The sequence below is a fragment of the Aethina tumida genome, chromosome 2 (assembly GCF_024364675.1).
Source record: "Aethina tumida isolate Nest 87 chromosome 2, icAetTumi1.1, whole genome shotgun sequence".
In the NCBI taxonomy this organism is placed as follows: Eukaryota; Metazoa; Arthropoda; class Insecta; order Coleoptera; family Nitidulidae; genus Aethina; species Aethina tumida.
The window spans coordinates 27,372,980-27,390,815 of NC_065436.1; the positions used below are offsets into that span (position 1 = coordinate 27,372,980).

At 31.3% G+C, this 17,836-nt stretch overlaps 1 protein-coding gene across 2 annotated transcripts in view; it reads left to right on the forward strand.

Annotated features, from left to right (window-relative positions):
* LOC109595353 (netrin-1) overlaps positions 1–17,836 on the forward strand; it is a 175,053-nt gene that overhangs the window by 144,970 nt on the left and 12,247 nt on the right. Inside the window, exons 3-4 of one of the 2 annotated variants that reach the window (XM_020010694.2) lie at positions 16,771–16,920; positions 17,385–17,468. In XM_020010694.2, the coding sequence (XP_019866253.2) occupies positions 16,771–16,920; positions 17,385–17,468 (234 nt within the window). Of the gene's footprint in view, positions 1–16,770; positions 16,921–17,384; positions 17,473–17,836 lie in introns of both variants that reach the window. The other variant, XM_049963577.1, reaches the window with a different exon arrangement.

Here is a 17,836-nt window from a genome sequence, read left to right on the forward strand (position 1 = left end):
ATGCAAGAAGGTAGTTGGTAATTATCAAACGTCTAAATTTATTATCTTCATCTAATTTATGTGTAGTTTATTTGCCAAATTGTTTAATCAAATTCATTTTATTATGTCTCGTCCTAATTGTTGATTCGCCGTTGGTTTTTGAACTTATAAAATAAATTTTCGCAAATTATGTCACCGATATAATGTAAGAAAAAATAAATAGTAAAAGAGAGTTTTTTGTTGTAAACTAGTGTATTAAATTCAAAAAGGATTCTTAAACAATCTCATTAAACGTGATATAAAATAAACGAGCCCTGTTAATAACATGCTAAAATTCGGTGTAAAGGAAGCGGGATGGAGCGAAATAAAACGTCGCTCACTCAAGATTACCTTTTAATCTGATATGCAGGGTTTCGCTTAAAGTTGGACCTAATTTTGACTTAACGCTGGGACGACCATAATAATAATCTTATCACGGCAGCCTCGTTGCATTAAAGCCCTTCCTTAGTACGTTGTGTTGGGCGGTGTTTATCAGCCAGGCAAAGAGCTGATTTACCGACAAGGGAAATTTCCGAGTGAAATTTCTCATGGTCTCTCGTACACGATATTGTGACGTTGTTTTACACAACATTTCCTGGAGGTTAATCCTGCGGAATGACTTTTTGATACGATTAAGTCATTGTGCGGTCTGTGACAGATTCATTTGAAAATCGACCCACCACAAAAAAAGACACAAATGAGGGTATAAAAAGTCACGTTCCGAATCGGCGAACAAAACAACATTATTAACACGTTCCGACTTCTTGTCGGTGCCATTGAGACCGTTTTCCGCGATAATCCGAAAGTTAACACCTGGCCCAAAGAAGATCGAGATCGCTAATCTCGCAGTTCGTTGCATGCGCACGTTGGACCCCATCAATCCATCAGCCCGGGCGGATTTTTCGTGTCCGTCGGCGTTTTTAAAGGGTGTGACGAAGATGGATGCGTGTGACGTGGTCGTTTGCGACATTTTTGTTTTCTTGCACAATAGACAAACACGGGCGGGCATAATGTGCTAAGTAGCTCCTTTAATGCGACCGTGCCGACCGGAGAGGATGAGGTTTCATCAGGATTAATTGCTTCCAGGCCTGCGTCACACCGTATCCGACATCGGATACGGGCTCGCTGAAACAACCGGCCACTTTCGAAACAAGTCCGATTATCGAATGACATCATGTTTTATTACGGAAGAGTCAAGTACCAGTGATTATATGGCAAACTAATAGTTAAAAACTACTGGGAGCAAGATTAATTTCACCACATTTAAATAGATAATAATTATCGATAAATTCAATGATTTAGGAAACCTATGTTTTTATTATAAAATTAGATCTTTTTTTAATATATAAAATGTTGCCTCCTTATTAATAGTATATTCAAATTTTTAAATAATAAAAGTTAAATTTGAAATATTTTTATAATTTCTTGAAATTTATTTCAGATTAAAGATAGTAATAACAAATTATTATTATAATCATATTACTTAGACAAACCATCGAGATTATAATTAGCAAACAAATTTTAAAAAATATGTTAAAAAATTGAATAAATCAATAAAATTAACTTTAATTTAGTTTGTTTAAAATCTTAATTTGTAATGAATTTTTAAATATAATTAATTTTTGAAGGTTTAATACTAATTTTTTAGAATTTATAGAAGATTTTAAAATGGTAATAATAAAATATTTTTTAGTCTATCTTCACAAATATATTTTTTTAAAATCTATTTTATTTTACTTTTAATTAAATAATTTGTTCAAAAATAATATTAATAAAAATATATAAATAATAATTGTATTAGAAAAATTAATTAAATTTTATAGCCTTCATAATTATTTTGAATTTTTAAAAATGATAATAAATTATTATTAATTTATATCATATATCTATTTTTACTAACTTACTAAATTTTCATTCGTTTCATTATCTGTTAAATTTTTTATTTTAGACCATGAAATATTTTTATGATTTTTATTGTCTAAAGTTCTAAAAATTTTTAATTTGTGAATTCGTAAAATTTTTTTACTATTATTTTTTTTTATTGCTGCATTTTTTAACAATTAAATAAATAATTATAAATATATACAATATATTTAAAAAATTGTATTTTGAAAAAAAAGATCATGTTTATATTTTTATTCTTGCTTAAATTTACTTAAATTATGCAATTATGATTAAAGTTTATAGTTGAAAAAATGTATTTTTTTAATTTATATTAAATTTAAATTTATCAATAAAAATTACCTAAAAATTATCTAGACAAACGAATTCAATTTGTGTCAATATAATTTTAAACCTATTAGTTAGATTAATATCATTTTGTGTTTAATTATTTATGATATTTATTAAACATTTCCGTAAGAATTATTTTTTTATTTTTATTTTTTACTCGTATATAGCATACAGATTTTTTTTAAATTGTTGTTTTAATGTTTAAATTTTACTATCGTAATTATTTAATTTAAACTAAATTTATGAATATTAATCAAAAATTATTATTCAGATTTTCTAGAAATTATGAAGATAAACAAATTTAATTTAAATTAACATTTTTGACTGAATGAAAACTCTTTATTTTATTTATTGTTTTGAAAATTTTCATAAGAGTTAATTTTTTTCATTTTAATCCTGCCAATAAATAAAGTACTAAAATAATTTTAAAAATATCCTTATAACTTATTAATATCACACTTGAATTTAAATTTAATCCGTTTTTATAAAGTTTTTATGATTTTTTTATTCATTGAACAGTTACAAGCAACACTGTTATAAATCATTTAATCATTGTTTTAGTTTTTGCATACAGTGGTTAGATAATACTACGTTAGATAAAAATGCCTGAAAGATGAGCTTTGTCGAATGATCTTAAAAATCTTATTATTCCCAAGTACAAATGAGGATATTGTTTTTATATTGTTATATTAAAATTAATTTTAATAAATGAATGGAGTTTTGCCAAAAAATGAAAATTCCGAGTATTTTCTATAAACATCAGATAAAATTATTTTAGTTTTAATAGAACGATTTCTTAGGCAAAATATCATTTTATTGGAAAACTATAGTTTTATCCATTTTCAGTTAGTTTTTGATTACAAAAATGAGATTACTTATTTAAATTTGAAATGATTTTTAGAGAAATATAATTACAGGAGTTATTAATGCTGAATATAAGATTATCTTAATTTATATGAGATACTAAAAAATTAAAAAGTTAATAGGTTTTTATTATTTTGTCATGTTATCGAGGCATGACTTGGATATAAATATTTTCACATTTTTCATATAAATTAAATAAAATTGAGTCTTATACTAATATTAAGTAATAACCCGTAATATAAGCTGACTTAAATTGTTTAAGTGAGTTGATAGTATGCAGTAGAAATATTATTCACTTAATTTATTTATCAGCACATAAATATCTGACACATTTTCGGCTCGCATTGACATTAACGCCACGTAAGAGATAAAACCACGTAGCTACAGAAATCGCGATTTCGCGTCGCGTTTCACGCATCGACCGCTCCACATCGTATGAAATTTAATAATCCGACATTTAACGTTGCCCTATCGCCTCGCATCTCGGATTCGGTGCATGTTTTCCGTCGTAATGTTGGTTTATGTAATTAATAAGAGCGACGGAATTTTTCGGTGCAAGGCCCTCGGGGGTTGCGGGCATTGGACCAGGTATCAAGATAGTTTACACAGATACCGGCTCCGAGGTAGGTGTTAATGCGAAGGGGGCGCAACATCTAGACGCCCCGCGGCAACACCACGTACACCTTCTTTCGCCGATCGGCTGCACCGGACCGATAAATGCGGGTGCGCGTAAATTCCTCACATATTTATTTATCAGATAACAATAATTAAGTTTAATGTTTCACCCCGCCCACAACTCCGTCGGCCTACCCATCTGGACTCTGGAGTCCACCTAAAGCCCCAACCGAATGTAGTTTTCATACGTGTTACAAGAAAAAATTGTATCGTGGAGCACAGACAGCGATTCGCATCGTTTTCACGACATGGAACGGAAAATGGTGGACGAAACCGCAGTCGCGGAGATAATCACAAGAATTCTGGTCCGCACAGACGTTGGTCGTCGTCAGTTGAAAAGCAGTTCTGAAGCATTTTTATTCACTGATCTCGCGGCAAAGATATAGCTGTTGGCTCACGTACTTAAAAACATAAACCAATTTTATATTATGAATAATGCATGGGGTTTCGGAACGGCTACTTGGAATACCGATACAATGCAACTGATTGATCGGTACCTTCTCCTACATAATTTATCTCAAATTAGTCTAATTTACATTTTATATTTGAACGATATATACGGACGGACAATACGCCGCGGAGCGTGTTTTAAAACCTGGTCGCCTTACGTTTCAGATGCATTGATCCGATTATTGAAATCAATAAGGTTATTATCTGGATAATTTATGTTTAATGTGGGTCAGTTTTAAAAAATGAAAACAGACGAGAAATATATTTAAAAAATATTTAATTAAGACGTTTCATTTTTATGTACTTATGATTGAGTTATTATCAAATAACTTAATTTACAACATTACTAGTTTAAAAATTAATTATTTAATTCTTTAAAATTTGGAAAAAAAATATTTTATTTTATTAAATTAAAAAAAGTAATGTTTGAAGGATATTAAATTAATTTTATTAACATTAAATCTGAAGTATTAGTAATGTCGTTTCTGTGTATTTGTCAGCTCATTGTGTATCTCAAAGGTGTCCCAAAGTCATTTTAAAGTTATAGGGATGGTTAAATTAGGGAGAAGTGGTCAGCCAAATACCAGAAGAGCATAGTAACGTAACCGAAAACATTATTTGCGATGTTTATTCAAGTGCGTTAGATGTTCGTAAATGCCAAAAATGGATTCTACAAGTTCCGATCCGGTAATTTTGATCTCTCTGACTCCTGCGATCAGGAAGCCCAACGACGTTAAATATGCTAAGGGCATAAAAGAAAGCAAATTCACGTTAAAAAATTCGAGGATGGGTCTTCTATAATCTGTCCGCAACCATATAGTATCGGGTACCATATAGAACCGCGGTCCCCCTAATATCTCCAAACTGTGATAATCAAAACTAATCAAGAATACCTTTCATCTTCCAAATTCTGCATGTAATATGGAAGACCCATAGCTATCACAGAGTCATAAGACTGTCGACTTAGATTATTGGCCTTAAGGGTCAGAATGAATTCAACGCGAGTGATTGGTGATGAATTGTTTGCCGATAAAGATAGGCTCATTGATATTTGTTCTGTATACCTCTATATAAGGTCTTTTGGACTACGAAGTTATAGCCCTTTTTTAGACTTACTTCTACCAATAAACCATAGGCACCAACAGTGGGATGGGGAATGGAATAACATTGTGTTTAGTGATGAATCATGTTTTTGCTTCGGCATGTACGATGGTCATGTGTTAATAAGACAGCGACGTGGAAAAAGACTTGACCCTCTCTTTGCTGTGGAGAGGCATTTTCACAACACTATGGGTTTAATGGTATGGGATGCTATTGTTTATGGTAGCAGGTCACTTTTAGTTTTCATTATAGGTGATGTGACGCCCCAACGATATGTGGATGACGTTTTGAAGCCTTATCTTCTTCCCTACATTAAAAGAGATCTCCGATTAATTTTTCACCAAGATAATGCCCGTCCACTTATACAGTTACGCAGAAATACATTAAACTTAATAGAAGTCCCCCATGTGAATTAACTGCCTTAACCACCAAGATCTCCAGACCTTTTCCCAATCGAATATGCTTAACGAATTTACAGCGCCCTCCATGATCTAAAACATCATCTTCAGTTGATGGAGTGGATAAGATACCATAAGAAAATTTCGATAATCTCATTAGATCGATGCCACGACGCTTCAATGAGTGTCTTAATCAAAGAGGGATCCGATCCATTATTAGCTTCTAACACTTTATGCTTTAAGATTTGACTTTTTAATCAATTACTATTTTGTAATAGGTTAATATTTTTCAAAAAAAAAAAAAATGGAATAAATTATTTATATCTAGGTGTTACATTGATTTTGGACACAGTATACATTCTCCTCCTGTATCTATATAATTTTGTTATGATGATAAATTAACAAGTATACAATAAAATTTTATGATAAGAACACAATAAAATTAATTGAGACATTCCCACTAATTTTTTCTCCGGCGACATCGAAAATAGGCGTAATAAATAACGAAAAACATATTTATAGACACGTCCACTGCGGTGCTACCGTGACCGACACAACAGCACGAAAACCACCACGACTCGGCATCACTTGTAAAACGAAATTCGGTCGTGGTACCCGTCTCGCAGCAGGACATCAATAAACTTTTTTGATGGCGGTCATAAAAACGAAGAAATAATAAATGTACAAATACAGTCCGTATCAGATGGTTCCGTTCGAAATGCCGCCGCCACCCTCCGAACGGCCAGGGGGAGATGTACCGGGTGATAAAACAAAGGCCGCGCAATGTGGAGCCCGATAAACTGCCACAATTCGCGAAATTACGTTCCGAATTGCGAAAGGCCTTTTGTCCGTCGTGCGTGAGGCTGCGACATCTTGATGGCAGCGAAAACTTTCGGATACACATAACACAGTCACACACAGGCCTGACTATTATCGCGCGTAATTTTAGTGTGTGCTGCGGAATCCGAGGCGGCTTTTCCAACGTACAGAGGCCAATTTAACTGGTTGCAATAAAGATAATGCCGGCTATTTGTTTACCTCGCAATGTGTGGTTTGTGACGTGTTCATTGTTTCAGTGACAACGCTGAAATTGCCGCTCTATCTTCCCGTTTGTTTATGGAAATATTAAAAATAATAATAAGATAAAGCGTGTACGTTATTTTATTTATTGGACAGTCTTAATATATTATCATTTTGTACGTACAAGAGAAATGTAGAAAGCGATAGAGAAACAAGGAGGTTTAAAATTAAGTATAAATCAACACATATATGTTTATATTTTATTAAAATATACATTATAGTTTTTTGTGGTGCTATTAATCAAGTAAATTAGTTTATTTAAATTTTTATTCAAAATCGACAAAACCATAGTTTTCTGATAAGACTTAATTTACTATTTTTATTAAAACTTCTGTGTTATTAAAATAATCTGAATGTTCCCAAAAATTAAAGTAATATTTTTTTACCATTTACATTTTAAACATGTAATAACTTTTTTGATTTGTTTAGATTTTATTTATAATATTTTGATGTATTTTTGTATAAAAACCAATAAAAAGTAATCAAAGTGATGCTGATTGGAAAGCGATTAAAAATTTTTTTGGAAAAAACTAATATATTTTTTTTAAATTATATTTTCATTAAAATTTCTATGAATTATTATTGCAGTTAAAATAATTTGATATTTGTGGATGATATTAAAAAAAATAAAAATAAATAAATTTTTACCACTGAAATTAATCTGATGTGTTGAAACTATTTAAAATAATTAAAAAATAGTTATAAGTTAATATATTACTATTAATATGTTTTATACATATATATACGTTTTCTTAGTTGGTGATTTTATTCACATTTTTATGTATTGTCTGTTTTAAAAAATAATAGTAAATTTTAAATAGCATTTAAATCGCACACATACTTATAGAAAATCGATTAAACCTATTTACAAAAGTACTAATATTTTTATATTATATTTTCATCAAAATTTCTATAAATTTCTGTTGTTAAAATAATTGATATTTGTAGATAATATTAAAAAAGTAAATATTTATATTTATTTTAAAATAACGCATCCACCATTATTTAAAATTCATAAAATTTTATAATAATTTCTTTTTCTTTTTTCTCTTCTTTTTAATTAATATTAATTGATCATTTTATAGAATTTGAGTTTGTAAGCTTTCTTTTTGAAATATTAAATATTTAAGCTCATTATAAATTGTTTATGAGTAAAACATATTTATTTTTCGCAGTATAATCAAAAAATGCTTATGTAGTTTTTAAATGCAATTGAATATTTCAATATTAATTCAATAAAATATTATTTGTAAGTTTTATAATTGCATATTACAATAAATAAGCCTAAATAAATATGAAATGTGTATTTTCAATAAAATTATACCGGTTTTTATTTACATTTGAATGGTTTGGTTTAATACCTGATTATAATTAATGTTGTAATCAATTATTAACGTATTATTAAATGAACTGAAAATTAAAATAAATTATATAGGCATTCATTATTTGTTATAAATTTATTCTATCTATTTATTTTTATATTGGCGAAAATAAATCTGCAACCCCTCCAAATTACAAAACACTTCCCTAAATAATTCATAAGCAGCTTTATATCTTTAAATTAGCCCATGTAAATCACTGAACAACAAACATGAATTTTAAATACTCCCACGAAAAAATCCTGCATAAACAATATTATATTCCTTGTCAGCGATTATCGTGAATTATGGCACATGAATTATGCATCATCCTAGATTCAACCGCGTAGATTTGATGATTTATAACCATTAACAAGTTAAAGCCACATGAACTGGATTAGTTCCGTTGCCCAACAACATTTCTTGACCCGACGATAATTCACCGGATTTGCGAGATGTGTGGCTTAAACGAACTTCGTCGTTTGCGAGTCTCGAGTTACGATTTGATTCTTCTCCGGTTTCTGATATTACTACTGTATTGTGTGTTTCATGCGTCATTAACTGGTGTGTTCGTGGCAAAACGGCGCTCATAAAATGTTTATTTTATAAGAGACACAACATCGTCTATTCTCGTTGCGATACTTACGGCCTTATTTTCTAATTCAAGTGTTGCATGGGCGTTCGCTCGAACACAATCAACGACGGTGTGGGATCCGATAGCCGTTTTGTAAATAAGCAAATATCGTCGTTTATCCTTTTTTGACAATAAAATTCGCATGGCATGAGTTAGACCCTGAAAATTTAGGTGTTTTGCCATTTGTTCGGGTACCGAAGGTGTGTTATTTATTGCAGTTTGTGCGGTGTGTTCCAGGTTCAGAGATCCGGCCGATTTTCTCGCCGGTGCAAAGCGGGAAACCGACACACTCACACACGGACTTTCTCGCGTGGCATTGTTGCAATGCATGAAACGCATTTAACGGCTAAAAATGCTGCCGTATATGGACATGTAGAATTTCTCAATAATTTATTCGGCCCGTTTTTATTACGTTTCGACGCCACGGTTTGGCATTTTATTTTCTGTGTGTTGAGTTTCTACACTGATTGGAAATGTAAACGGGAAATTTCAGATATGCACTTCTATAATTTTATGTTACCAAAATAATTTGATTGATATTATAGAGTATATTAAGAAAAAATTGTGTTGTGACTAAAGAATTTTCCTCTAATTTGATATTTGTAGAGAATATTTTAAATAATCATTTTTTATTAGTTAATTTATTTATAATATTTTTATATTTTGTCTATTAAAAAAATTAATAAAAAATCCTGAATAATCCAATGAAAATCGATAAGATTCATTAGAACTTTTGTAATTTTATATTATCAAATAATTTAATGTTTGTAAAAAATATTGAGAAAAATTAAAATTCACATAAATTTTGACATTTTACTAGTTAAATTTTAACTATCTAATATTATTATTGGTTATTAATAAGATTTTGATACATGGTATATTTAAAAAATAATATAAAAAACATAATATCAAAAAACTGGTACTTAATAGAAATATGATGTGAATTAAAAATTAAATACATTTTTTCACTTTTACTATTTAAATTTAAATAAATAATTTTTTTGTTGGTTATTATATTTGTAATATCAATATTAATAATAAAAAATCTGAATAATGAATAAAGTATCTTATTTATGGAAATCGAAAAACTTAAATTTTTAGGAAAATCATTTAATATTGTAAAAAAAAATTTTGCTCTTCAGAAAAAATACTTATTCAAATATTCAAAAATTAAAAAATAAATGTATTTTGCTTTTTGATATATGTATATTGATAGTGTCACAAAAAGAATTGAAATATAATAATAATATATAAATTTTGTTTTAAAATAATTTTTTTCACAAATATTAGTCAAAATTAGTCATTTATTGGAAAAAAATTAAATATTCATTTAAAATTTCACATACAGAAAAATTAATAAGAAAATAAATTAATTAGCACACTTTTCACTTAATATTATCATTATTGTTTAGAATTAATCCATATTCAATAATATTTATGGAATATAAAATTTAAAATTTCCAAAATACTCAAAAATGGAAAAAATAAAAAAATATTACCAATATTTTGTCAAATTTTAAGAAATAATAAAAATTTTAAAATAATCAATAATAGTCAACATTTATTCGAAATTATATAATTCCAAGTACGTGTGAAGAAAATTTATTCGGAACTTAAATTTGAAACATTATATTCCTACATATTTAGATATTAAAAAATTTTAATGAAATTTAATTTTAATATTCTTTATAATAAAAAATAAATTTTATCATACTTAAAATAGTAATCAATAAAATCAATAATCAGTAACGCTGATGACTGGAAACGAAATTTAAAAATATACTTAATATGTATAAAAACTTAAAAAAATATATGAAATATGAAATATCAAAAGTTTAGAAAATATAAATGCATATTTTTAAAATATATCACTGAACAATGTTTTGTAAATTTTGATAAAACATGAGATTTAAAAGAATCAGTATTAAATAACATTAAATCGGACCTTAAAATATAAACAGTTTTTATATTTTCACAATATCATTCATGTAATAATATAGTAATTAAAAATAATGTCAAAATCATCATGTCAATTAATGTATAATAATAATATAAAAAGGCTCTATAAACTTTTGTGGTGGTTTTTTATCCTACACACAATCAGAACACAAACACAAATACACACTAAACTATACATACTTAAAACTACAATGTAATCAAAACCACCAAATAAAAAAGTTATTTGGGCCGTTTGTCATTTTACATTGTAAAATTTTCATCGACATCGCACCATCATTGTGTGAAAAATCGTCGATTTTTTTCATAATGCCCGAAACCCAATATGAAGATATCGATTCGAAAAGGACCACAATGGCCGGGAACGGTACATTTATGTTCCACATTGTCACGTTCATTATCGGACCGAATTTACAACGGGTCTACCGGGTAATTTAGTTGATAATAAGTGTCATATTTAGACGTTTATACATTCAGTTTTTTTTTATTAAATGACTGCATTATGCAACATACGTATGCCACCCACGTTCTACTAGATTTCGACCGCCGATAAAAGCCCATTCATAAAGCCGGAGCTTCCATTAAAAAAACGCATTAACGGAATGTCATTCTTTAATTATTATTGTCGTTAATTAAAATGGCTGAATTAGAAGCGGAGGAAATACCGAATTGTTGATTTAATTTACGTCGCTCGCATTATGTTTGTACATAATGGAGGGCTATCTTGATTTGCTTTATTTGAATATAAGGTACATTCTTTCATGTCGGTTTTAATTATTCTACTCTGTCATGTTACCGACACGCTTCCTGTTCACGCCTTAATTTTTATGGGAATTATGTAATTATTTTGGCGTTTATTGATTCTTTTCCTTCTCCCCTCGTGAATGAGTCGACCGAAATTGTTAACTCGTTAGCATGCAATTTAGTGCTGAAGAGTAAATGTTAATTAGGTTTTTATCAAACATAAAGTAATTTTAGGATATTTCAGTTCCAGTTAGTTGATGATGTTTTAATAATAGATTGTATTAACGGTAGAATCCAAAGGAAACAGTTTGTAATAATTATATTCAAGTGCACATTAGAAGTTTCGCTGTAGAGACATTAATGAAAATGAGAAAACTTAAAATTAAATATAATACTATACCTAAAAAACGATATTATTGATTTTTAGGCAATGTTCCTATTTTAAAAACTGTTAAAGTTCTGTAAATCAAATTTAGTTAACTCGAAGCAAATTAGTTGGCAATGGCGTCTACGGTGAAAATTAGGAGTAGTACTAAATATTTGGCACAACCCAGGTTTTTTCTTCCCGATGACACTTTGTGGTGTGGGGGGTGCCATATGCCCTTTTTAGAGGTACACATTTTTTACTAATGCAGGATAATGCACGACTATCTTGCTTGCTGACGTTGTGATTGATGTTATGTTCTGGCCAGCTCGCAGTCCAGACCTTAAACCAACAGAACATATTAGGGATATTCTTTAGAGACGTGTAGGTTACCATCCTAACCGTCCGAATAACTTAGAGGAGCGTCTTCTACACGAAATTTGGAAGAATTTGGACCAAAATGAAATTCGATCCCTGATTTTAAATATGAACAGAAGATGTGAGGCTGTCATTTGTAGTAGAGATGGAAATAACCCCATATTAAGTTCAAATTTTTATTTATTTAAACATCAAATTTTATTAATTTTAAATTTGTTTAGAAAAACATTTTTTAATATTTTTTATAACAATTATAAATAAAAACTTATTTTAAATAAATTTGCAATGGATGTATATGTTTATTTTTCCCGATTTCGAAAAATATTAATAATAATTATTATTATGTGGTATACTAATTTCTTGGAACAAATTCTATCCTGATATTCTTTTATCAAATTTTTTATATTTTTATAAATTATTTTAAAAATCATCTTAATAAGAGAAAACCTTTTTACTTACGTAATTAAGTTTTTAAAATCCAATTTTTATGTAAAATAAATAAATTGCTTTAGGAGCATAAAATTTGCCGGGTCGTTTTGGTCGGGGTGAACTTAGAAAGACGACGTATAAATCATATTTAAACGTCTGAATAGCGGTAAATCTGCCCACGCCGCCACAACCGAGTGCTTATCAAAATTATTTGGATATAAATTGAGTAGAGAGCAAACATAGTTAACTACAGTTGCCCGTAACCCTTCTGAAACCATGAATAATCGCCTGCGAGTTGAAAACGAAAACCGTACGGAATTACGAGGCGTATTTTCGAGTTGATCGCCGCAATCTGGCTGTTTAAACAAGGAATAACTCACGGGTGATGTTTCGTTGTCAGTTTTGTGCCCAAACAACACCTGGCGAAAGTTTTTCGATTTTAATTCCCCACCGATCTTTCGCCACCTGCTGATCGCAATAACGTCGATCACGTCTCCCGTTAGACGCTGCCAATTTATCAAAATCCCCGGCTGTTCTATGATTAATAGCTGAAATAAGAAAATAAGAAAAAATCAACGTCCCTTCAGATCAAGATAATGTTTATGTTCATTAAAAACGAAGAATACGTGAGCACAATAAAATACGTTTTCCGAGTTGAGGATTGTTTCACGTTTTAGTGGACTGTATTTTATCTAAATCTTCCGATAATATCGCTGGCATTCCTAAACGAGCCCATTCATTATAACTTTTTTATAAAAGGTCGGCCGTGGTTGAGTCAGATGCAACGACCAAGATACAACCGGAGGTAATAATAGGTGAAATTAAATCAATTTTGACACATTAAAACCAAATTCAATTTGTCCGAAGTAAACTGCCTATACAGCCTCTCACATAATGGATGCAGAAACTTTTGTTAAACTTGAAGGCTATGCAACCGCGGGAGTAAGAAATAATTAACTTTAATGTTCTTAATATCGCTTCCGGGCAACATAATTTCATAATGGATAAGAATACTCCGCCGTAATTACAATATCAGTGTGATGCTGACTAAAACTTATTTAATTAACTAAGAGCTACTAATACATCAGACTACAAACACTACTCAAAATATTTCCTAACAATCATAAATTAATTTTGAATTAATTGAATTTAAACGTGTTCCATCATGATTCTGAAAGACGAGATCCTGGCACAGTGTATAATTAACTTTGATACAAACAAGACTTGCTTACTAGAAAGGGGAAGACACTGAAAACATGGGCTTACGTTACCGTTCACCTGCACATTTGTTGTTAAATCTATTGGTTTATCTAAGGATTATTATGTCTTTGAGTCGCCGGGTTTCCACATTCCGTTATTAGTTCATAGAAAATTAATAAGTACTTCACTAACTAACAGAAATTTACTCTCAGCTTTGCCAGATATAATAAATCACAGCTTTAATCTTGTCTAGTAATGTCCGTTTTTAATTGGACATTTCATCATCAGTTTCTTGGAGTATGAGAACATCAAAAAATCAATTTTGGTACCAGCAATTCCGCCATATGGATGGATGTTCTTCGAGTGAGATTTCGTAATTGGTACACAGTTTTCCACATTGGGACAAACATCTGTTGCGACGTCCGCATGTTTCGTAACGCACCTATTGACATTTTTGTTACGAATTCTCGTTTTGCGGACGTCCAGGTGAATTATGAACGCGGAAATCGCGGTCTCGAGTGTGCAACTCCGCAACGATATTGGCCGATACATCGGCTGAAATATGATACAATAATGAGGCTTGTCTTTGACTCGGTAATTGCCGTCCGTTGCTTCGGGATCGTGATTGATAATCGAACGATAGATCGAATCTTTTTTCATGAATCCGTGAATCTTTGACGAGACCCAATCAAAATGCTTGGAAATGACAAATATCGTTTGGTACCGAAGACATATTAAATTACAGTTTCTCGAGCTGTTGTCGAGTCATTAGTATCGGGATACATCTAGCAACGTTATTAAACAGCGATCAATTAGATTATATCATATGAGAAATTGCTCTTGACAATCGAACGCCAAATAACTGGCTGCTCCACATTTAGACGACGTGTAGAATGTGCAGGTTCCATCGAATCATCATACATCAGTTAAATCAATTTACATATTTATGACATCTGAAGGTTGAGAAAAAATGACCAGCATCAACTTGTTTCTGCGGGCGACGATGTTTAACTTTATGAATAACCATATAGGTACCAGTGATTGGCGTTTATATAACGCTGGACTGAAATTTGTTATGCATATTTATTGTGCCAGATCAGTGGTACCACACAGGGTACCATAGCCCAATAAACTACCAGAAGTCCAACCACTAAATCATCTAAAAAGCTATCATGCATTTTATTTTAAAGCAAACATCTGATTAATTGAATTTTTCCGTCAAAATTATTTGTGCACTGCACTGAGACAATATATCATTCTTAAACAAAAGCCTTAAAATCTGTGTGGATATCCTTTTAATTTACATTTCTAAATTAGACCTGCAAACAAATGTGTCACAATGAAGCTACCAAATATCCTGAAGTCCAACCACTAATAATCATAAGTATAAAAAGCTATACTGCATTTGATTGAAAGACAAAAATGTGATAATTTAGGAAGAACTATTTGAATTTTTCCTTCAAAATTAGTTGTGCACTGCATTAAGACAATTTATAATTCTGAAACGAAAGCCTCAAATCAAACCAATGTGTGAAAGACCTTTTAACTTACATTTCTAAATTTGACCAATAAACATAAGTATAAAAATGAAGCTGCCAAAAAGACACGAATCGCCAGAAGTCTAACCACTAAATCATCAAAAAGCTACATTACATTCGATTTTAAGACAAAGTTTGATAATTTTGGAAGAACCATTTTAATTTTTCATTTAAAATTAGTTGTACATTACAATGAGACAGTTTATGATTTTTAAACAAAAGTGTAACTGACATTTTAACATACATTTCTAAATTAGATCAACAAACAAAAGCGTCACAATGAATTTGCCAAAAAAACAAAGTAGCGATAAGTTCAACCACTAAATCGTCAAAAAGTTATAATGTGTGACAAAAATATGACAATTTTGGAAGAGAGACAATTTATAATTAGTTGTGCACTGCATTGAGATAATTTATTATACTTAAACAAAAGATTTCAACCCACCAGTGTGTAGAAGACCGTTTAACTTACATTTCTAAATTAGACCAATAAACATAAGCATCACAATGAAGCTGACAAAATGACACAAATCACCAGAAGTTCATTAAATCATCAAAAAGTTACACTGCATTCAATTTTAAAACAAAACATAATAATTTTGAAAAAACCATTTTAATTTTTCTTTCTTTTATGATTCTTAAACAAGTCTTAAATCCACCAAGGTGTAACTGACTTTTTAACTTACATTTCTAAATTAGATCAACAAACAAAAGCCTCACAATGAAGCTGCCAAAAAGAAATGTTTCCTTCAAAATTACTTGTGTACTGCATTGAGACAATTTATAATTTTTAAACAAAAGCCCCAAATCCACCAGTGTGTGGAAGACCTTTTAACTTACATTTCTAAATTAGACCAACAAACAAAAGCGTCACAATGAAGCTGCCAAAAAGACACAAATCGTGTTCGTTGGATGCATTTCGGGCCGTACGACAAAGGATTCCCCCGAGACAATATTGTTCCGTGTCTCCTCACCGTATCTAGACGTTGGGTAATTTAGAATGCCATCTGCATCCCGATTACTGGCGGCCGTATCTCGGCACATAAAACACATTAGACAATGCCGCTGAATATTTACACGGTTTTTTACGGTGTAATGTGCCTTTAACGTCAACGCTTATTCCTAGATCCGCATCGTAATTGGAAATTAACAGGTTGGCTTGGATTTGTGGATGCCCAGGCCGAACGAAATACGGCCGGATTTTAGAGCGATAGAGAACAATGTTTGGGATAAGTGTTTTAATGGACCTGTTTGTTCTGAACTATTCAGACGAAATCGGATTATCTCGTTTGTTTATTCGGCAAATTTGCAAAACTGGATGAATTAAAACTGAATTGTTTTTTTTTTGCAGCGTGCGACTGCCATCCGGTGGGAGCCTCGGGGAAGACCTGCAACCAGGCTACAGGACAATGCCCTTGCAAGGACGGCGTCATAGGCATCACGTGTAATCGCTGCGCCAAAGGATACCAACAGAGCCGGTCGCATATTGCACCCTGCATCAGTGAGTACATCTCCGCTTAATCTTTATTTACCGATGTGTTTCACGGCGCTCTTTTTCATTTTATTTAACTCGGGTACAACACGAATGGAACTAATGACTTGCTGATACGAGTAACAGGAGAAGTGTGCATTCATACAGCTCGGCAAAAGGCCTATCTCCATTCCCCACGACGTGTTCTATTAACTTTTTTTAATGCACCAAACGTATTCGAATGAATAATATGCACATCAGATCTCGCTTATGGTACATTCGAAGCGTTTTCCAATAAAGCTGCTGCAGCCACGCTCCAGATACGCCGACCTCCAATAAATCATACTCGTCTCTGGCTCGGTAATAATATAAAAAAAACCCTTTAACAGCTGCATACTCTTATCTGGTCGGCACACGTGCATCGACACGTTTACCTGCACGCCATAAACCATAAAAAAAAACTAAACTAAACCGAGTGATGTCTCGTTTTCCAGAAATCCCGGTGGTGGTGCAGATGATGGCTACGGAGGAGGAATCGGACGACTACACCGGAGAGGATCCGGACTCCGCGTCGGGAGGTGAGTAAGTGCGACATTAACCTTGTTTCGTATCGCGCGTCGCTTGTTATTTTTTATCACCCCCCGTGATTTATTTTTATGTCTTGTCCGACAAACTGGTGTCTAGTGTAAGTTGTTGGTTGCGCCGCCGCTCGTTCAACATAATTTACGGTCGGACGTCCTACGAGAAAAATTGGGGGATAAAACTGACATATTTTTATAACTAAAAGGGGCGATTCAAAGAGTGGTAGCAATACTTGTTTCAGCTGATTTTATTGGCTTGAAGTGGCTGGTTATGGAAGAAATATTAGGTGTCAGAAAAAGTGATTTTTTATTCAACGAGATAATCAACAATTTTTGCGAACGTCTTTCAAGCAAGTACATGCAAG